Source organism: Raphanus sativus, unplaced genomic scaffold, assembly GCF_000801105.2.
Source record: "Raphanus sativus cultivar WK10039 unplaced genomic scaffold, ASM80110v3 Scaffold0851, whole genome shotgun sequence".
In the NCBI taxonomy this organism is placed as follows: domain Eukaryota; kingdom Viridiplantae; phylum Streptophyta; class Magnoliopsida; order Brassicales; family Brassicaceae; genus Raphanus; species Raphanus sativus.
In genome coordinates, this window is record NW_026616165.1 from 1 (window position 1) to 21,050 (window position 21,050).

A 21,050-nucleotide genomic window follows, 5' to 3' on the forward strand; every position below is an offset into this window, starting at 1 on the left:
GTGTCACTCTATAAACTTCGTTGAAGAGGAAGTTCATATAAAATGCAATTAATACTTCGATGAAAAGGGGTTTTATTTCATAAGTTTTACTGATAATTGGTACTTATGGTTTGTTTTGTAGATTTATAATTTATGTTATTTTAAGTTACGATGACGATGATACTTTTTACATGTGATAAAAAAGTAAAGTCTATATTCTGATTAATTTAATCAATAGATTGTTTAAATATTTTTGGTGTTTTGAGTATATTTTAGCTATTTTAGACATTTACTTTTGACTATTTGTATATATTTTTAAGTACTTTGGAAAAATAAAAAGTATCTTATATATTTGAATATTTTTAATATACATTAAATCTATAAATAATTAATATATTGAGGCATATATATCTATTTCAGATACATTCGAGTACCCAAAATATTTCGGTTCGGTCGGGTTTGGTTTCGGTTCAATAAATACCACAATTTTGAACTCATTCGGATATTTAATGAATTTTGGTTTAGGTTCGTTACTACTTTTTCGGATCGAGTTTGGTTCAAATATTTCAAATATTTCTAAAATATATTTTTAATAATTTCAGTTACTATTAATTATTTTCAATATAAAACTATCTATATTAATATTTAACTGTCATCGAATTATTTTTAGAGTTTTAATATTGACAATTGAATATTCCTTTTTGATATATTAAAATCTCACCATGTGGTCCATATCTAATCAAATATTTAAAATATTATTACATTTGAAAAATTATTTGTGTTAAAGAAATATTAGCCAAACAGATTACTGAATCAATATTTGTCAAAAATTTAGTATGACGCACAAATTAATATTTTTCACAACATGTAAACTATTTAATTATTGTGCTTCTAAACATTTTAAAATATGATAAATATTTTAAATATTAACTATTAAATATTTAAATAATATTTGTGTATACAAAGTGAAAATAAGTACCCGCACGGATGTGCGGATCAAACTCTAGTTCTGATTAATTTAATAGTCAAAAATAATTAAATAATTTATATTGAAATTAAAAATTATATTAAAATTTGAACTAATTAGATAATTAATCCGTATAGTGCGGAACATCGTCTAGTATAAAAAGATTTGTATGTTGAATCTAGTCTGATTAATAAACTGCTGTCTGCGTAGTGCATCGATTATTATCATTTCTAATAATCGAGCCTTTGTCTGCAGCTATTTGTCCGGTTCAGTGGTGCAATAAGTCATTGGTCAGTGATTATCCACCGCGGTTCGATTAGCATGCACTTCTACGATCAGAATCTACTACATTCGTATGGTTTGTTATGTATATGTGACATCAATCAAGGTATTCTAATTAGTGAAACATAAACACATTATAATTGGTAAAATCGTCGGTTTTCTTAATGGATATTTTTATAATTCAAATCTGCAAACCACTAATTTGTTTCTCTAAAAAGTTGGATTTCAGACTTGACATAATTCAACTCTTCGTTATTTGGGTTCGATTTTTTTGATTTAGTTACTTAGTTTCTCTCTCATCTGATTTTATTAGTTTATCAGTTTTACAAAAACTTGAGCTTCTTCACTCTTTTTTTTTTTGCTAAATGCTTCTTCACTCTTTCTTGGTCGTTCGGTTTCCATGCCAATTCCTTCTGTCTTGTTCAGCGTTGCTCCAAGGTTTTTTTCTTTATAATTATAGGATATGCAAATAATAGGAAATATATCTAACAGTTTTCCCAAAAAAAAATATATTTTCCATTTTATAAATAAAAACGGAATTAAAGAGACTTGTATTTAATCAAACAAATAAATCTATTACTATAAAAAGAGTTGGTTCTCTCCTGCTGACACGTCAGCTGCCACATCAGAAAGTCGAGCTTCGAGCGCGTGACACGTGTCCAGATACGCAAAACGCTTCGTTTCATTTAATCTATAATGTTGTGGGCTTTGTTAGCGTGCTTTGTGTATGGGCCGTGAAAATTAAATATGTGGCCCGATAGAGTAGATGTCTCCTCTAACCCTAATCGGCTGCAGACAAGAAACGAAGGTCGTCTCTCACCATCCTGCGACGGCGACTCCATGCCGTTTGCTCTTCTACTCACAATCTCAAACGTTCCGAGTAAAGGCTTCGTTATTAATTCCATTGATTCACTCCCCCCACTATGTGTTATGGTTATTAGAAGCTATGGTGCTAGAAACTTGGTATTTCTCCGTCGCTATTCAGGGAGCTGCAGAGCGATTCTGACGAAACCCAAGGAGATGGTCAATGGTATGGTTTCTTATTTTTTCTTAAAACAATCAATTGAATGATTGCTCTGTTTCGTTTGGTTAAGTAATTGAATGATTTCTCTTTTTCAACTCTGGAGTTTTATGGTTTATGATAAGAATGATGATGATTGTGCAGGTCTTGGTGAAGATAAACAGTGATGATCGATCTGAGGCAAGAGTCAAAAAAAGCCGATATCTTTGGAGAATATGTTTGAGGTAGTGGCTAATGATCTACAGAGTCTGAACGGCAATCTTCTCTCGGTTAGTACTTAGTACCTCGGTATCATTTTTACTTCTACATCGTGTCTTAAAACGAGAGCTTTAGTGTTAAATGTAAATGACTTTTCTATTTTTATAGATTGTTGGTGCAGAAAACCCGGTTTTCTGATATCTGCGGCTGAGCAAATATTCAACGCTGGTGGTAAGAAAACGAGAGCTTTAGTATTTATGTGTATGGTCTGAAGCAGTTATAACTAACTTCACAAGTGACCAGGCAAGTAGCTTATGAAACCACAAAGCTAGAATATCTTTTTTCTTACCAAAGATGGTTTGGTGCAGGTTAACTACTTCCCTTCAAGGTATAACCCGGTTCGCCATGCAGAGAAGTATCCAACTCCACCTGCAGTCTGCTATGGAAAACGTGAGAGGGTTAGTAATCAACTAAAACTTTTATTCAACTCTGTAATCAAGAAAACATATGATCTAAAAGTTCAAAATATGTTCGCAGTTTATTATTGAGAAGGAGAACAACTTCAAAGAGCCTAGAGATATATATTGTTCCTTCACACCAGAGAGGTACACATTGTTTTTAATATTTTCTTTTTGGTGATACTCAATACATTTATATGTTTACTGTTTTATGATTGGTTTCTACTTCAGGCAAGAATGTTTCATCGGTCGATGGATTGATGCTCTATCAGACCCTCCCCCCATCACACATAAAATCCGCAGCATCTGTATATCTTACTGGTCCCAGGTATATAATATGAAAATTTCTTTTTACTGTCATTCTATATTTCCTTGAGCCTTAAACAGTTAAACAAATTTGTGAAGATTTTTAAACATTTTTGAATTATAACATTTTTGACACTGATTGGCTAACGATGTGTGAACCAGGCTGATAAGTCACTGGGACAGAAGCTGGCAAGCCGTCTGAACGTGAGACCAAGCATTTAAAACGAGTGAACCAGATGCTCGATTGGTCGTTGTGTGGTTCCAACAGACAAGAGAAGAAAGATGTGAAGAGATCAGATGTGCCATGATAATATTATTGTTTTAAGACCAGATGGGAAGAGATAGATGTGGATCTTGTGTGTTAACATTATTGTTTTAAGACCAAAACAAAAAAAACTTCGGTTGTGTTGTGACCTTGGTCTTATCTATTTTTTTCTTCAGTAGGCACGACACCGAGTAACACATGCTACTGCTAGGGATTTTTGCCATCATATTTTTAATAGTTTTAAAAAAGAAAATAATGCTGCCATTTACTTTTGTTGACTCAAAAATAATTTCACTTATGCTACCGAGTTACATACTGTCTTGAGTATCTGACATAGATAATCATCAATTGGTTAACATAAAACAATTTCTAATGTACTTTACTATATGTTAAAAGAAAACATATTATGTTTATAGAAGAAAAAATAAAATAGTTAGTTTAGAAGATAAATACAATTGGGTTAAAAGCATATATATGTCTATATGTTATTATATATATAAATATAGAAATGTCTTGAAGATGTCGAAAGCAACTCTTATTTTTCTCATAAACGCATCTAACCGCTGATAACTCATACCAGCTTATATTTTATTATGAAAATCAAATTTTACATAAAGCAAAATACATCAAGTAAATAACAAAAAAAAATTATGATGCTAATTGGTGGTAAAATAATAAGTGTTGATGTGTCAAAACGTAGATTCTATGTCATGTAGTTGAAATCTTATAAAAAATTATATTCCCATTTATTTGGTTGTAAATAATTTTCTTCTCTATATAAATAAAATAAGAAAACTAAAAAGACTGAAATGAATATTTCTTTACAACAATCTTTGGCAAATAAAAAATATACAGATACGTGCATAATATATACATAGTTTACGCTATAAATAAGATTAAAATCTGTGCCAACCATGTAAAAGTTTTAGTACCTCGGTAATGGAAATCAAATATTATGTTTTTCAGGTTAAGAAAGTATGTCAGTTGTTTTTTTTAAAAATAATAATCCTCTCTGTTTGTTGAACAAAGAATATTTAGTTTTGTTCGAAAGCAACTTCCATCTACCGAATGGAACATAGAAACCATTATGAATCTCTTCCGCCTAGAATCTGAAATCATATGCGTAAGAGTTAAGCTCAAACAAGAAACGGTTCAGAGATGTTCATATTTGTTCCTAACAAACAATAAAAGCTTATTTTACCAAAACTAAGTGTCACCCAACAATAAACTTAAGAACAGAGACAAATGAACACTAGGAACAACATTCCAATCCGGAACACCATTCCAACTCAATTGGATGGCTAATGTTTGGATTGCCAATTTCTCACCAAAGTTGAGATTTCCTTTTTGAAAAATTATGCAAAGGCCTTACGCTGACGAGAATTCCAAAAAGAGTCATATACATTAGCTGTTAGATACTAATTATTCAAAGCATAACAACTCACATGATGATGCCATAGAAACAAAAATAAAAACAAAAATTACTTACAAACAAACTAACCAACAACTTAAATTAATAAAATACTATATATCAATACTGACCAAAAATTCATTACGCAACATTTTTATATTAAAAAGGATTTTTCATCGAACTAATATGATCTTTATTATGCCACCAAGAAAGTGTCATTTCAATAATTTGGAAAACATGGAAAAGTTTTTGGAGTTGGTTTTACGTTGAATAACAAGTGTCTGCACTCATCAACCACTACTCAATTCTTATGCTTTCCGGTTTTAATGTTTTATTATTTTGGTTACCTTTGCTTTACTACCTTCTTCAGATTCAATATAACATTATAATTTTAATAAGACATGCAACTTCGAATAATCACCTTTTCCACTCTAATAGCATGTTGAAAGACTATGATTTCAACACAAAAAGTAATTACTCTTATAGCATACACAAAAAAACTACCACATAAAGACCATTTGAAATCATCACGGCATATCAATGTCAAGTCTTTTTAATATAGAAATAACTATTGTTTTTTTTGGACAAAAAACTATTATAAACAAACAAAATATATTTTTCAGATATGATTCCTCCTCACCTTAAATTTACTGACATACAAAAATCATTATCATATATTGCAAATGCAAATCTAAAACAATAACCACAAAATCGTACAAAAAACAATAATCTAAATCATAAATAAAATATATCCCGCCCGTAGAAAATGAAAATCAAATACCAAATTAAACTAATATTTGAATTTTAAGTTAATATAAAATTATATTAAATATTTACTCTAACTATTTTAATTATTTTTGAAGTAACATTCCGCCCGTAGGACGGGCCGATTCTAGTACTCCTATAAACGAACGAGGAGTCAGAAGCGATTCACATTCCTCTCGTTGCGACTCCTAGGGTCATAGACGCCTATAAAACTGCGCCTGCGCTGTTGTTATGCATTCCTTTTCAAAGCGACTCCTAGGGGCTAGGTTAAGTACTTCACCATTTTGATCTTCTAATCATCCATCACCTGTGTAGTCTCTGACTCTCTGTTCGTTTTGTCTGACGTTTGTAAAAGAAAATAAACTGTTAAGAATGTTCTTCTATAGTGTAGCTTCACTATTGTATTCTGGTTTTATTGTTTGAGTTAGAAACTTGTGTGTTTAGGAACATCTTCAAGATCAAATGGAGAAGCAACCTGATAAGCAGATTACTTGGGTGATCAAAAACTTCTCAACTTTGCAATCCAAGAGAGTACAGTCTGATATATTCGTGGTGGATCTTTGCAGATGGTAAGAAGAGAAGTTCGTTTTAAATGTTTTCCTGGTTAATATCCATCATGTTGCTGATTATTTTCTTACATTTTTCTTGCAGGCAGTTAAGGGCCTACCCCAAGGGAAATGATAAGGCTAATCATTTCTCTCTGTAACTGTATCTCGCCGTTGCTGGTTCTGAATATTTGCCTCTTGGATGGAGAAGGCACGCTAAATTTTCCCTTACTGTAGTAAATCAGTTTTCGGAAAAACTGTCCCAACTTGGAGGTGATCGTTTCTTGATTTTTCATTTAACAAGGCGGAGAAGTTTCATATTTGTGGTCTAGGACTGCTGCGAGATTTTTGTTTATATATTGTGCCTGGCTTGTGTAGTTGTCAACATGGATGTTAAATCGGATGGAGTCTATATAATGTCATATTTTCATGCTTACTCAAAAATGCAAATCATGAAATATATTTTTGATATTTTGTAGAGACGCAACATTGGTTTGATAAGACAAATCCTGACTGGGGGTTTTCAGAAATGATTTCCCTTGACGAACTTCATGACAAAGAAGGATTTCTAGTTAATGGAGAAGTAAAGATTGTTGTGAAGGTTGATGTTCTTGAAGTTCAAGGTAAAGAAGATGTATCAGAGGAATCTTCACCAGTAATGGAAACCATAGATGTCAATGGGTTTCAAGTCCTTCCTTGGCAGGTAATATAATATAAGTAGATGTACAAAACTTCTTGTTTTTTTACTTCAAAAAGTCCAACCAAAATACAAAAGCCATCATGGTTTCTACAAGTGATTATAGTAAAAAGACTTATAAACACAGAACAAAAAATTGTCAAATCAAAGTCCCTCACTAATAGTTCAATTTCTTAATATAGTCTATTATGCTACGGCTTTACTTTATATATATACTTTCCAACTGCAGGTAGAATCTGTGAACCGTTTGTTTGAAAAACACCAAGATATTGCATCAAAATTTCGTCCAAAGAATCCATATCTAAAGACGGCGTACATGAATGTCCTCCTAAGCTTAATCCAGACGATATGTCATTCGCCTTGGGAAATCTCCAATGATGATTTGGAAGAGGAATATGCTGCTCTGTTGTATCTGACAGCTGAGGGGTTTCAGTTGGATTGGTTGGTGAAGAAACTTGATGAAGTTAAGGAAAAGAAGAAGAAAGAAAAAGTATGTTTAGCTCAGCTTCAAGAAATGGAGGAAGAACTAAAGCCATTGAAGCGGAAGTGTTCAGAAATGGAATCTCAAATGGACAAGGTGAAGGCTGAGTTATCTGCAGCTAAATATCCTGTCTCCTTGTACAATTAAGACGTTGTCTGAAGATTTAAGTTCTTAGGGTACTTGGATTTAAATTCTCGTAGGTCTTCCGGTTTGTTTGCTTGCATCTTGATTTCTAATGAGCTCTCTCAAAATTAAGAACACTTGGATTTAGATTATTACTCCTTAATTTTATTTCTAATCAACAAAATATTGATGAGAAACATCCCACATCGAAAATATAAGAATTAATCAATCAATACTATTAAAACAGAAGGCCCTTTTTTGAGGTGCCCTTCTCTTTCAACAATATTTACATATTTCTGCCACTGAAATATTTAAAACCTATGGTTTTTATTTATCTTTATTATTCACATAATCTTTTTGTTCCAACAAACAATATATTTCTGTTTTTTCTTTATCCCTTTCAACTAATAATTTTCGGGATAATTAAAAAAATTTGTGATCTGGAACAAGAGATCATCGCAGATTTGGGATTTCAAATTAGGCGTTTTGTACGAATTGATTAGAAAGGCAATTTTTCTTAGGGTTCGGAGAAGTTGATGAAGGTTTTGCGACTTGATTTTCATCTTGCTAGGAAACCTTTAATGGCTTCTCTAATGGTGGTTCTGAATAGAAGATGGAAACGTTGATTCCTGTTGCACTAACAAGTTCCAAGTTCACAAAAACATCAAAAGAGAGGGAAGATTGAGCACTCACTGATTAACATAAATATATCTGTCTTTTATTTACTAGATTACTCCTTTGTGGTTTTGTTGACATGTGATCGGTGTCGTTGATTTGTAGGGTGGGTTTGAAGAATCCTGGAAATACATGTTTTCTGAATTCTGTATCGCAATTTTTGACGTGACATACACTGATTGTTTGATTAATTGCTTGGCTTGGCGGGTCTTTTATTCAGTGTCTAATTGGATGTTCTCATGAAAACGTTTGTGTAGTCCATGTGACTGGGTTTTACGCTTTATATGCAATGCAGAGGCATGTTAGCAGGGCCCTTAAAGCTCCTGGCAGAGTAGCAGCACCAAGTCTCAAAGTTAGGAGGTACACTTTTGTAATATATTTTAAAATAAATACGTAAGAATTTAATCATATCGTTCTGGAAAGAAATGCTCTTCACGGCAATACTATCAATTGTACATCTATGCGTCATGTACGTCGGTACGATTCTCATCTAGAGCTCATAGATTTCACCTTCGGCAAAAGATCTCTGCCCTTGCAGGATTTTCTTTGAGGAATGAGAGGAGCCACATCTCATGATTGCCAAAAGAAGCCGAAATGATGAAAGCAATGTAAGTTATCTTTTTAAAAAAAGTTCTCAAGGAATTATAATTTTTCATAAATAGAGGACTGATTCATTGTCATTGATTTTTCCTTGATTAATAACTACTCTGGTAGATAACAGAGCTAAAGATGTCACAGGTATTTCCAACCAATCTTTGCCTGAGACTCTTAGAGTTTTTGAATTCCAAACTTCGCTTATAAGTTGAGGTGGAGAAGTAGTGGCTTTTGACCAAAATCCTTGGTCTGATGGTTGCCAGATTTTCTCAAAAGTTCCAGTGGATGTCGATCCTATGCTTTAATTGGAGGATAGCAATCAATAAACACCTCAGCTTTTGCCTATTATTTTCATAAGATTTTTTTGTTCACTCATATATTGTGTACCTCTCAGCTTTCCTCTGGTGTTAAAGAGCAGGAAACTTCAACAGTTGATTACACAGCAGAGGACATGATCTTTTTCTACTGTGATGCCCCATACCTCCAAGGCTGTATCTGAAGTATAAGAGAGTGATAGGACATGAAATTCCATGAAAAGAGGATGACGAAAAAGATGAGCATGATGAAGAACATTTTCACTAACTTGGGATAGAAGTTAATTAATAAAACATCATATAGTTTTACCTCTATTGACTGAGCCGTGGAAAGTCTGTAAACATGAACATGTTTGGTTTGACCAATTCGTTGACATTTGTCCATGAATCGGAGAATTTTGTATCAGGAACCTCCGCAGGGAAAAAAAATTGTTAATAATTTTTTTTTAAATAACAAAGTTTCCTAAAACTACTCAAACAAAATCAACAATATACAACTCCCGCATGCCAGTTTACAAAAACCCGGACTGATCTTAAACAAAAAATCACATCGAATACTAAACGGGTATCCGAATATTTAAAATATTAATTATATATATATATATATATAATTTATAAATAAAATATCTAATGACCTGAATTACATGAATATTACCTGGTTTTTTTTCAGGTTTAACTTAGATTTTTGGATGTTTTATCAGATTTTTGGGTTTAAACTTGAATTAACTCCAAACAAATTTTAATTTGATTCACGGGTTTTATGGATTATAACAACCCAATTCGGTCCCAACATTACCGAACCTATCTGATCCGAAAAATGTATAGTTCATAAACGGGTGCGAAACACCTAAACCCTATGATTAAAAACTGAATAATCCAAAACCGACACAAATCTAAAACACAAATGACCATCATTATAAGACGTCAAAATAAATTAATCTCAGTTGTAGATGTCAAAAATCAAATAGTATTTTCAAACCAAAAAAGATAATAATTTTAAAATTGAAAAATTCACCAAATAGTTATCCCGTGCTTTTAAAGCATAAAAAATTGAAAATTTAAACCAAATCCTAAATACTTCTGTTTTGACATCTAACCGTTTAAGATCATCCCATTAATACCTTACATAAGATTTAAAATAAAAATATATTGTTATTTACAATATTTTTTTTCTCACCTAATATCTTTAAAATCTGTTATGTTATTGGTGTATGATATTTACTTTTATACTAACAATAATTAGATTAACTATTCTAACAAAATTGAAACTCTAACAAAACGAGCAAACAATTTAAACTTCAGTTATTAAATTTATCTTCAAATGATTTTGAAAAGATATCATAGATGGCAAAAATAGGATAATATCAGAAATTATTTATATATAAAAACTTCATTTATTTCAAAATAAAATGTAAACAATACATAATTTTCATTTTATTTAGTTACATATTTTGCATATATCAAAATTAGATATAAAATTAATAACACATGCTATCAATAAATATCATTAAAATTCATTGTTTATAAATAAAATTAAATCTGCAAAATATAGAAAATTTAGTGCCTTTTGATTCAGAGGTCCAATATTTTTAAATCTGACCGGGACACTTAGCCAGATAATTTCCCGGGCACTTAGTTATTAGGTCGACCATAGATGAACAACATGTTAATAAATTAATTAATTTCGTATAGAATGTATTACTTATTGATTCACATACAAAATATCAAAAAAATATTTAAACTATTTAACATTTTTGTAACAGTTAATAAAAATTCAAGACTTAAAATCCATAAGTATTTAAATTTCTAATGTAAATAATAAAACTTATATTTATATCTAAAATAACTTCTTATTTATAATACAAAAAACATTTTAATAAATTAATTGAAAATCTAATAAAAATAAATAAAAATTATCAGTTGGGTCAACCGCAAACCGGGTTCCAGTTTTGACCAATTTTTTATGGTTTTATCAGGTTTTTTAAATAATGAGGTTTTTCTAAAATCCAAACCGTACGACCGTTGGTCTGAGTCGGAGTTCAAAGCACTAACACTGCAGAGGTTCATTAATAAAGAAACTTCAAAGTATATGTAAGTAGTTCAAATAAATTCTGAACTCTTCACATTGTTTATATATCCAAATTAAACCTATTATGTTTTGTATTTGGTTCAACTAGATGTTACGGTTGACCAGTGTCGTCACAACATTGTAACTGGTTTTGATGGTTTAATTCAAATCTGATTATTACCTCAACCTGGATTCGATTAAGTAAGAGTCACGATTACTCTGATCTGGCTAATCGATTTTGCTTCGTTTTTCAAAATATTGTTTAAATTAACACTGTAATATAAATTTTTAATCCGATGTTGTGAAAGAACAAATCCCGCGCTTCCAAAGCGCGGGTCAAAATCTAGTAACTATATTAAAGGGTTACGGCCAATCCACTTATTCCCAATTGATTTTAAATTGGAAACCCATAATTAACCCAAATCTAACACAAAACTAGCAGTTCAACTTAGATTCAGTACAAAGTCATGTCAGGATCTGACTGCTTGTGCTTACATTCATAAGAACAAGTTTGGATTTATTGAATTTTGACTACTAAATATGTAAATACTATGGTAATAACTCAGAGGGCCAAGATAGAGCATACAGCCTGTATGAAAGTGAGAAGGAGAAGAAGCAAAGCAGCCAAAACAGAAGCAACTGACCAAGGATTGTGGAAATAGTCATGTCTCAGAATCGCCTTCCACCTGTTCCATGGTGTGTTGCAGTAAGATTGTAAGTGCTCACAGAGGCTCTGAAAGTAAAACTTTCTGCCAAAGACAACCTCTGTGCAGATGCTATCGAACACATCTGAAATATCTTCTGCGGCTCCAAGACTGTTCATAAAGATCCCACTGCGGATGAGCAAGTCAGCATCTTCAGGGGATCTGATGAAGCAACTGAGAAGCCTGATGTAGTGGAGAAAGATCTTGTCTGAGCAATGACATTGTTCAAACACGATGATATTCCTGAAGAGGGATTCCGTGAGATCATCAACAAAAATAGTAGGAATCTCCAGCACTCCATCAGCAAATTTAATATCAAGTAAACAACTACCGGTCTCTGATGGCTTGAACTTAACACCAGCGTTGTGTAGCTCTGTTGCTTTTGGCGCATTGTAAACCGTAGATATGCCGCCTTCTTCCAATCTGATTGGAACTAGCGGCAGATAACAAGACCTCAGAAGATCAACAAAATGCTCTGGCTCTGCAGATTCATACATTTTATTAGCATCAATGTTGCTCAGGAAACAACTGAAGTGGCTTTTAACAATTTCCAGTACTGAAGGTGTTGCTTGTTGGTAGTAAGGAGTCAAGAGATGATAAAACCCCTTCACAATGAAAAAGGGTAACTGGTTTTCTATTAGGATCATGTCACGACACACGTCAGTGATCATCCATGGCTTCCCAAATATGCGATCGTTCTCGGTTACAATTTTCAGAATCATCTTATTCCACCAGCATCTCTAATGCAAACTTGATCTGAATCAGCTCTGAGAAAAACTGACTGCCTTGCCTCCAAGAAAAGAGAATATATGACTCAAACTTCTTTAAAAATAACAAGAGCCTTCGTAGATGAGAATCACTTAGAATCAGCTATCCTGACATCAACCAGACACCGCTGTCGCCAATAGCACAGGATCAAAGCCTGTCGTACGCACAGAACAGTGTCTTGCTAATGTAGTAGCAATTCTGAGCAATCATTTCCTCGTGTTGCATTCTCTGCCTTCCAAAAGCCAATCCAAGGGAAGCCTCAACCATTTCTTCTATAGCTCAACATGTTGTCTAGATCGAACCATCCCGATCCAAGAGCTTAGCATGAGTCTTCTTGTTTCATGAATAATACATGGCGTCTTCCATATCCTCATTTTCCCTGAAACTGTTCGCTTCACATTCACCAGAGACATATCATCAATCATGTAGACAAGAGTTTATTGAAAAACAAGACGATCCTCTCGTTTTTAGCATGCGACCAACGACTATCATGTTTTTATGGTTGCATATCCTTTCGCAGATGACCGAAAACAAGACCGTCCATGTCACAGCCACCACGAAACTCTAATAAGATCCATTGCCATGTGCTGAAAGGTGCAACTCATCTTCATCTCAAAGTTGCTTTGTCTCAGAAGTTTAGCCTTTGTGTTAACAACCTACTTCTTTAAACTTAACTTGGTGTTCAAGAAACAGTATTCAAGCAACACGTCATGGGAAAAGGAATGAAATCCAGCTTGCCGAATCACCTACTACACCTCATCCGCTAACAAAAATAAACTATCTCCAATGAGATCGGGTCTAGCTTGTGTTGTAGTTCCAGTGTTTTGACGTCTCATCATCTGATCACAACCCAAAAATACAGTATCTGCCTGCAAAAATTCAAAGTACACTGAGACCATGAATATCTATCCAGCCAAGACTTCCCCTCAGCCACAATTCTTCATCTTAATATTAGCCACTTGCGTTTAAACTAGTTCCAGATCAGACAGCCTCTCTGTTTTTCTCTTGATAGATCTCTTTCTGTTCATATTCTTGGAAACCTGATAAAATTGCTAACTATTTTTCTGCATTTTACAGAAACCTGCAACCCCCGAACCATATCATGATGCTCCAACTTTGAAGACAGTTCCGTAAACACTCAGCTCATCATGTTTCTACCAACACCAGTTTTTAATTCATTGAGTTGTTTCAACACCGTATGATCAGAGAACCCAAAGTACTTCTCGTACAGTCTTTGACTCTACGTCTCTTCAGGATCAAGGTTAACTATGGGTTATCAAGCTTTTCTACACATCACATGTCAGCAACTACGCCATGTGTCTACAAGTTGCCTCTTCCACTGTTCGCTCTTCGAGTTACCCAACAAACAATGCCCCCTTCTTCTTTTTTTTTTTTTAAATCCTCAACGTCAACAAGTAAGAAGCAAGAACAGCCACTGATCTTGTTCAAACACTTTCCTTAACTCAGTTGAGAGTCCATATCTTTTGCAGCAAATAAAAAAAAAGAACAGAGCTTTTACTTAGCCAATCTTCTTCAGTAGTTGCCCTTTCATGAGATCGAGTTTAGTATTCCTGGTCAGCGAAAATATCAATCTCTGGAACATCCAATGTCATCATGATTTCATCTAGAATCTGTCACAGGTTCTGGTACAGTTTTTGATACATGATACGTTGCACTCGGTTCCTCAAATTTAGTTGACCTTTCAAGGCTTCTCACCACCACTTTATCAGCTCAAGAACTCGTGTTCTTCTACTCCTTTCAACTAATTTGCATGACTCATAGCTCTTTCTTCTTCTTCTTCTTCTCCTTGAAACCATCTCCAAACCTTGACTTGATCTTCTCACTTTGACTTGTTCTTAGATAGCCACATAACTGGAATATTTTAACATAGAGGTTTCAACACAGACTTGACCAATTCCGACGGGCCTTGTTGGCGTCTCTCTCTCTCTGATAATCTCTGAGACTGTTGCAGACAATCGGAATCCCAAGATATACATCGCAGGTTAGACCTCCTGATACATAACACATCATGTAGAATTCAAGTTCTTATCTCCTTTATATTTGAGCCTTCACTCAAACTTTCATCAGTGTTAATTGAAGCATGTCTCTCCCTCAATCTTCTGTTTCAATCACTGGTACATTGGCTGAACAATATGTTCTTTGCTTTAATCTTGAACAATTTTCACCAGTTCACAACAACCAGTACCCTCTGAATCTCTGTCTTCCATTTATTTCATGCATCTATTTTAGTTCAGCTCATCAAATCAACTTGCGACCAGTCTCGTTTCTCATGAACCATAATCATCTTCTGTTGCATGTAACTTCACATCAACTCCAAACTAAACATAACTGGTGTACTCTCTTGTAACGTGTTCAAGAATACGAGAACCCATGACCTTGACTCAAAACTGACTCCAACTTTTCAGCAGCAAATTAAAGCATAGCTTTCTCATACCAAGTAAACCTCGTAAGCAGCACTGAATCTTGAAGAATCTTCTTATAACCCTTGCAAACTTCTTGTGTTTCGTCTAGCTTATAGACATTCTGTAGTTGCAGCAGAATCTTAACTCACCACCGTCTACAAGATTTAAACACTTAATATCCACCTTTTGCAAAGTACTGAAATTTCCTTCGTAATCTGTCCTTTAGAACTCTTTGATACTCAGCTTCAACTTTAGCAGTCTGTAGCACATCTACCAAAAGCATCATCTGCATGTTTTCTTTCTCTGGCTCTCTGTCGTGTTCCCATACATGTTTTACTTCATGTTCCACTCTATCCAGATTCAAGACGAGGAAATTTTTTCCTCTTCAATCTTCATCACCATTGAAACCTGAGACATCCTTTCACATGACGACTTAAACTGATCACATCTGTGTTGGATAAGCTTCAGTTGCTTAGCCGACAAGTTATTATAAAGATAAGAATGAATAACTAATAGATTTAGGATAAAGCTAAGAAGTCCTAGATAAACATGTAATAGGAGAAAGTTAAGGGTTTCCTAATACCTATATATAGTGATCTAATGTAAGAGGATCAAAGTAAGAAAGCAAGTTAAGAAAGATTAATAAAACAAAGCAAGAGTTTTATTACGGTTGTGTTCTTGGCTACTTTATTTGGTATCAGAGCACAAGGTTTTGTTTTGGAATCGCCAAGAAACACAATGGCAGATCCTAAAGCAGTGGTAGACTCTAAAGCGTTGACAAAGGTGAAGGAGAAGGTACCGAATGCTGTTGTTTGTCCGATGCTTAGCACAACAAACTACACGATTTGGGCAATGCGGATGAAAGTAATATTTCGGATACACAAAGTATGGGAAGCAATTGAACCAGGATTAGAAGACAGCGACAAGAATGACATAGCAATTGCACTCCTGTTCCAATCTGTTCCTGAAGCTCTACTAATGCAAATCGGTGATCAGGGTTCTCCTAAGAGCATGTGGGAAGCGTTAAAGACAAGGAATTTAGGTGCAGAACGTGTAAGAGTAGCTCGTTTACAGACCTTGATGAATGAGTTTGACCGTCTGAGAATGGATGACTCAGATACTATCGACGCATTCACTGGAAAGTTAACCGAGCTCACATCCAAAGCGGCCTCGTTAGGAAAAAGTATTGAAGAATCTAAGATGGTGAAGAAGTTCCTTGACAGTCTGCCAGACAAGTTTATCCACATGACAGCGTCATTGGAGCAACTACTAGACCTGGATACAACTCCGTTTGAAGATGTCGTTGGGAGACTTAAAGCTTATGAAGAACGTATAAAGCGGAAGGAGACTCAAGAAAACCATCAAGGAAACCTATTATTCTCAAGCTCTAGCAAGACATATGAAGGATCAGATAATGCAAGAGGCAGAGGACGAGGATTGAACCGTGGTAGAGGTCGTGGCAACAGAGGTAGAGGACGAGGAAGAAATAACTCACAAGAGAGAGGTAAGGAGAAGAAGGATTACTCTCAAATAGAATGTTATAACTGCCATAAGAAGGGCCACTTTGCTTCTGTCTGTCCCGACAAGAAGAATGATGATCAAGAAGCAAATAAGACAGAAACAGAAATTGCAGACGGCGCTCTATATATGCATGAAGTTGTGTATCTGAATGAAGAGAAAGTGATGCCTAAAACATATGAAGAAACCAAGAAGGAAGAGGGAGTTTGGTATCTGGATAACGGCGCAAGCAACCATATGACCGGAGAGAAGTCTTATTTCTCCGAATTGAATGAGAAGATAAAAGGAAGAGTCAAGTTTGGCGACGGTTCTTGTGTTAATATCAATGGAAAGGGATCAATACTGTTTGAGGCTAAGACAGGGGAGCAAAAGCTTCTCACAGATATATACTATATACCAGAGCTAAGGAGCAATATCTTGAGTCTTGGACAAGCTACAGAACAGGGCTGTGAAGTAAGAATGAAGGAAAGCTACTTGACTGTTCATGATCCTAGTGGAAGGTTACTTGTAAAAACGTCAAGATCATCAAATCGTCTTTACAAAATCAACCTGAAAATAGGACAACCAGCCTGTCTACTTGCGAAGCTTGATAAAGAAGAATGGAGGTGGCACGCAAGACTCGGGCACATAAGCTTTAAAACCATGAAGAATATGGCGATAAGTGAGATGGTTTTGGGCTTACCAAAGCTAGATGGAGAGAAACAGATGTGTGATTCGTGTCTGGTGGGAAAACAAACGAGACATGTTTTTCCTAAAGCTACAAGCTACAGAGCTACCCGTGCGTTGGAGTTGATTCATGCTGATCTCTGTGGACCTATCACACCTGCAACATCAGGAAGAAACCGATATATTTTTGTGCTCATAGATGATCACACAAGATACATGTGGTCAATATTGCTAAAAGAGAAGAATGAGGCGTTTGAAAGATTCAAGATTTTTAAGACACTCGTTGAGAAGGATATCAACAAGGAGATTGTAACTCTAAGAACTGATAGAGGTGGAGAGTTCACTTCTAAAGAGTTTCAAGACTTCTGTAATGAAAAAGGGATCAAACGCCACTTGACAGCTCCGTATACTCCGCAACAGAATGGCGTCGTAGAACGGAGAAACCGCACGTTGATGGAGATGACTAGAAGCATTCTAAAGGCAATGAAAGTTCCAAATTATATGTGGGGAGAGGCTGTACGTCACGCCACATATCTGATCAACCGTGTTCCTACAAGAGCGTTGAAGAATCAAACACCATACGAGTGTTTAAAGAACAGGAAACCGAGCATTGCTCACCTTAAGGTATTTGGTTGCATTGCTCACGCTAAGATTGATTCAGGACATCTAAGGAAGCTAGATGATCGATCACTGAAGCTTGTTCACCTCGGAATAGAACCAGGAACTAAGGCATATCGACTTTACAACCCAACCACAAGAAGAGTTGTAGTAAGCCGTGATGTAGTTTTTAACGAAACAGAGTGTTGGAATTGGAAGAAAGGTGAAACAGAGGAAAAGGATGAATCTGGGATGTTCAGAATGACGTGGGGAGGTATTATGGATAATGGACAAGGACCATACTTGATCAACAATCAACAAGAAGAAGAAGAAGCTGCAGAAGAAAGTACAACGCAAGCAGAATCAGTTTCTGATGGAGCTAATACAGAACAGAGCGAGTCTCAACAACCTAGAAGATCAACTCGACAAGTAAGAACGCCGAGACATCTTGATGACTATATTCTTCTGGCTGACTTAGAGATCGAGATTCTCCTCCTATCACTTGACGACGAGCCACTAAACTATAAAGAAGCAAAGGTTAGTGTTCAATGGACTAACGCCTGCAAAGATGAAATTGATTCGATCAACAAGAACAAAACTTGGAATCTTGTTGATAAGCCACCTGGAGTGAAGGTAATAGGTCTCAAGTGGGTTTTTAAAATCAAAAGAAACGCAGACGGCTCCATAAACAAGTTCAAAGCTCGTTTGGTCGCGAAGGGTTATGTACAAGAACATGGAGTGGATTATGATGAAGTGTTCGCTCCTGTTGCCCGGTTAGAAACAATTAGACTGTTGATTGGTATGGCTGCTACGAATGGATGGGAAGTTCACCACCTCGACGTCAAGACGGCGTTTTTACACGGTGAGCTAACAGAAGCAGTGTACGTGTCTCAGCCTGAAGGGTTTGAAAAGAAGGGAGAAGAGAATAAAGTTTTCAAACTCTCAAAAGCTTTGTACGGACTAAAACAGGCTCCAAGAGCTTGGAACACAAAGCTCAACAAGATTTTGATCGATATGAAGTTTATCAAATGCTCAAAAGAAAGTTCAGTGTATCGGAAGAAGGAGGGAGATAAACTTCTTATTGTGGCTGTCTATGTCGACGATCTCTTTGTAACAGGAAGCTCGTTGAAACAGATTATGGAGTTTAAGAAAGGAATGTCTAGCAAGTTCGAAATGTCTGATCTAGGAAAGCTAACCTACTACTTAGGTATTGAGGTCAAGCAAAGTAAAGATGGGATAGAGATCAAGCAAGAAGCTTATGCTAAAAGGATTCTAAAGGAAGCAATGATGGACGACTGCAACTCAAGCTCAATACCAATGGAGTTCGGTTTGAAGCTATCTAAGTCAGAAGATGAAGTAGAAGTTGATGCAACTCTGTATCGGAGGAGGATAGGTTGTCTCAGGTATCTCATGCACACAAGACCTGATCTCGCCTTCTCCGTGGGACTCTTAAGTAGGTATATGCAGTCTCCAAGACAGTCACACGACAACGCCTTAAAACAGGTTCTAAGATACTTAAAGGGAACTGTCAGCAATGGTTTGATGTTTAAGAAAGGAGGGAAACAGAGGCTTGTTGGTTACAGTGACAGTAGTCACAACACTGATGAGGATGATGGGAAAAGCACCTCGGGACACATGTTCTTCTATGGCGACACACCTGTAACGTGGTGTTCTCAGAAGCAGCAAACGGTGGCTCTATCATCCTGCGAAGCAGAATTCATGGCAGCAACGGAAGCCGCAAAACAAGCCATCTGGCTTCAGGATCTCTTAAGTGAAATCACAGGAAAGGAAGAAGGAAGAACGACGGTCTTTGTTGATAACAAATCAGCAATATCTTTGGCCAAGAACCCTGTGTTTCACCGAAGAAGTAAGCACATCCAGAAGAGGTTTCATTTCATCCGAGAGTGTGTTGAAAAGGAGCAAATTGAAGTGGAGTTTGTGCGAGGAGAAGACCAGTGTGCGGACATATTAACAAAGGCGTTGGCAAAGCTAAAGTTCAACGACATGAAGAAGAAGATTGGAGTTCAAGATAGTTTCAGAAGCAACATGAAACTTAGAAGGGAGAATGTTGGATAAGCTTCAGTTGCTTAGCCGACAAGTTATTATAAAGATAAGAATGAATAACTAATAGATTTAGGATAAAGCTAAGAAGTCCTAGATAAACATGTAATAGGAGAAAGTTAAGGGTTTCCTAATACCTATATATAGTGATCTAATGTAAGAGGATCAAAGTAAGAAAGCAAGTTAAGAAAGATTAATAAAACAAAGCAAGAGTTTTATTACGGTTGTGTTCTTGGCTACTTTAATCTGCTCAACACAGCTTCACAAGATTGGTCCACTCAAGCTTATCTCTCAGAGGAAAAATCAAACTCAACTCAGTCTTTTCTTTGTCTGAGATGGCAGGACAGTGAGACACATCTCTTCGACTATAAAAACAAAATTGGAGAGACATCTCTGACCTTATCTCAGTGATTTCACGTTAGCTTCTTTAAACACGAACTCTTGTATAACTTCTGAAGCTTGCGATTTGCTATGCATCACCAATTTATGAAGCTCTTCTCTATAGATGAAAGTCGCTTATTCCTCTCATACACATGTGGTGATAGACCAGACTTTCTATAACTTTGACACATTTGCTTCATTGGTCGGCCCACTGTCCACTGATGTTTTCCTTTTTCTTTATCGATGCCAAAGTCACCTTGTCTTTATGTGAAATAGAATTTTACTGCATCTAGAAAAATCTCCAACTTTTGTTTAACCTTCGTCGCAGACTTCTTTGCTTTCTCATAGACTGCTGCAACACAATTAATCTTCGCACGTGTGATGAACCTCTTCTTTCTTCTTACCAACCCTAGTCCAAGCCGTTATTAGAACACACATAGCAGACCTCTCTTTCACGTTCCACATTAGATCTTCATAATATGATTTTTTCATGAAAATCTCTTCTTCTAGCCACAAGTTCAGGATCATACCCGCAATAAGACGAGTCTCTCTGTCACCAATTGTTAATGCGTATTGTGGCTAGTCTTACGTGTTCTAATGCATATAAAACATATAGGAGCATAAATAAAGAACACATAGATAGAGATTTGTTAACAGGGTTCGTTTCCTACATCGCCGGGACCACGTCCAGAAACCATTTACTAGAAAAGGCCACAACTTACAATTGCTATATGATATCCAGTACACACCCGTGTCTACCACTCTTATCTAGATTACAATGGT

At 35.4% G+C, this 21,050-nt stretch overlaps 1 protein-coding gene and 1 pseudogene across 1 annotated transcript; one reads left to right on the forward strand and one right to left on the reverse strand.

Moving 5' to 3' along the window:
- Positions 1-6,114: 6,114 nt before the first annotated feature.
- On the forward strand, positions 6,115-7,678 carry LOC108832307 (MATH domain and coiled-coil domain-containing protein At2g05410-like; annotated as a pseudogene).
- Positions 7,679-11,711: 4,033 nt separating this feature from the next.
- Positions 11,712-12,575, reverse strand: LOC108832306 (UPF0481 protein At3g47200-like). Its single transcript, XM_018605797.1, has one exon. The coding sequence runs from the start codon at positions 12,573-12,575 to the stop codon at positions 11,712-11,714; it is 864 nt and encodes a 287-aa protein (XP_018461299.1).
- Between the last annotated feature and the right edge of the window lie 8,475 nt (positions 12,576-21,050).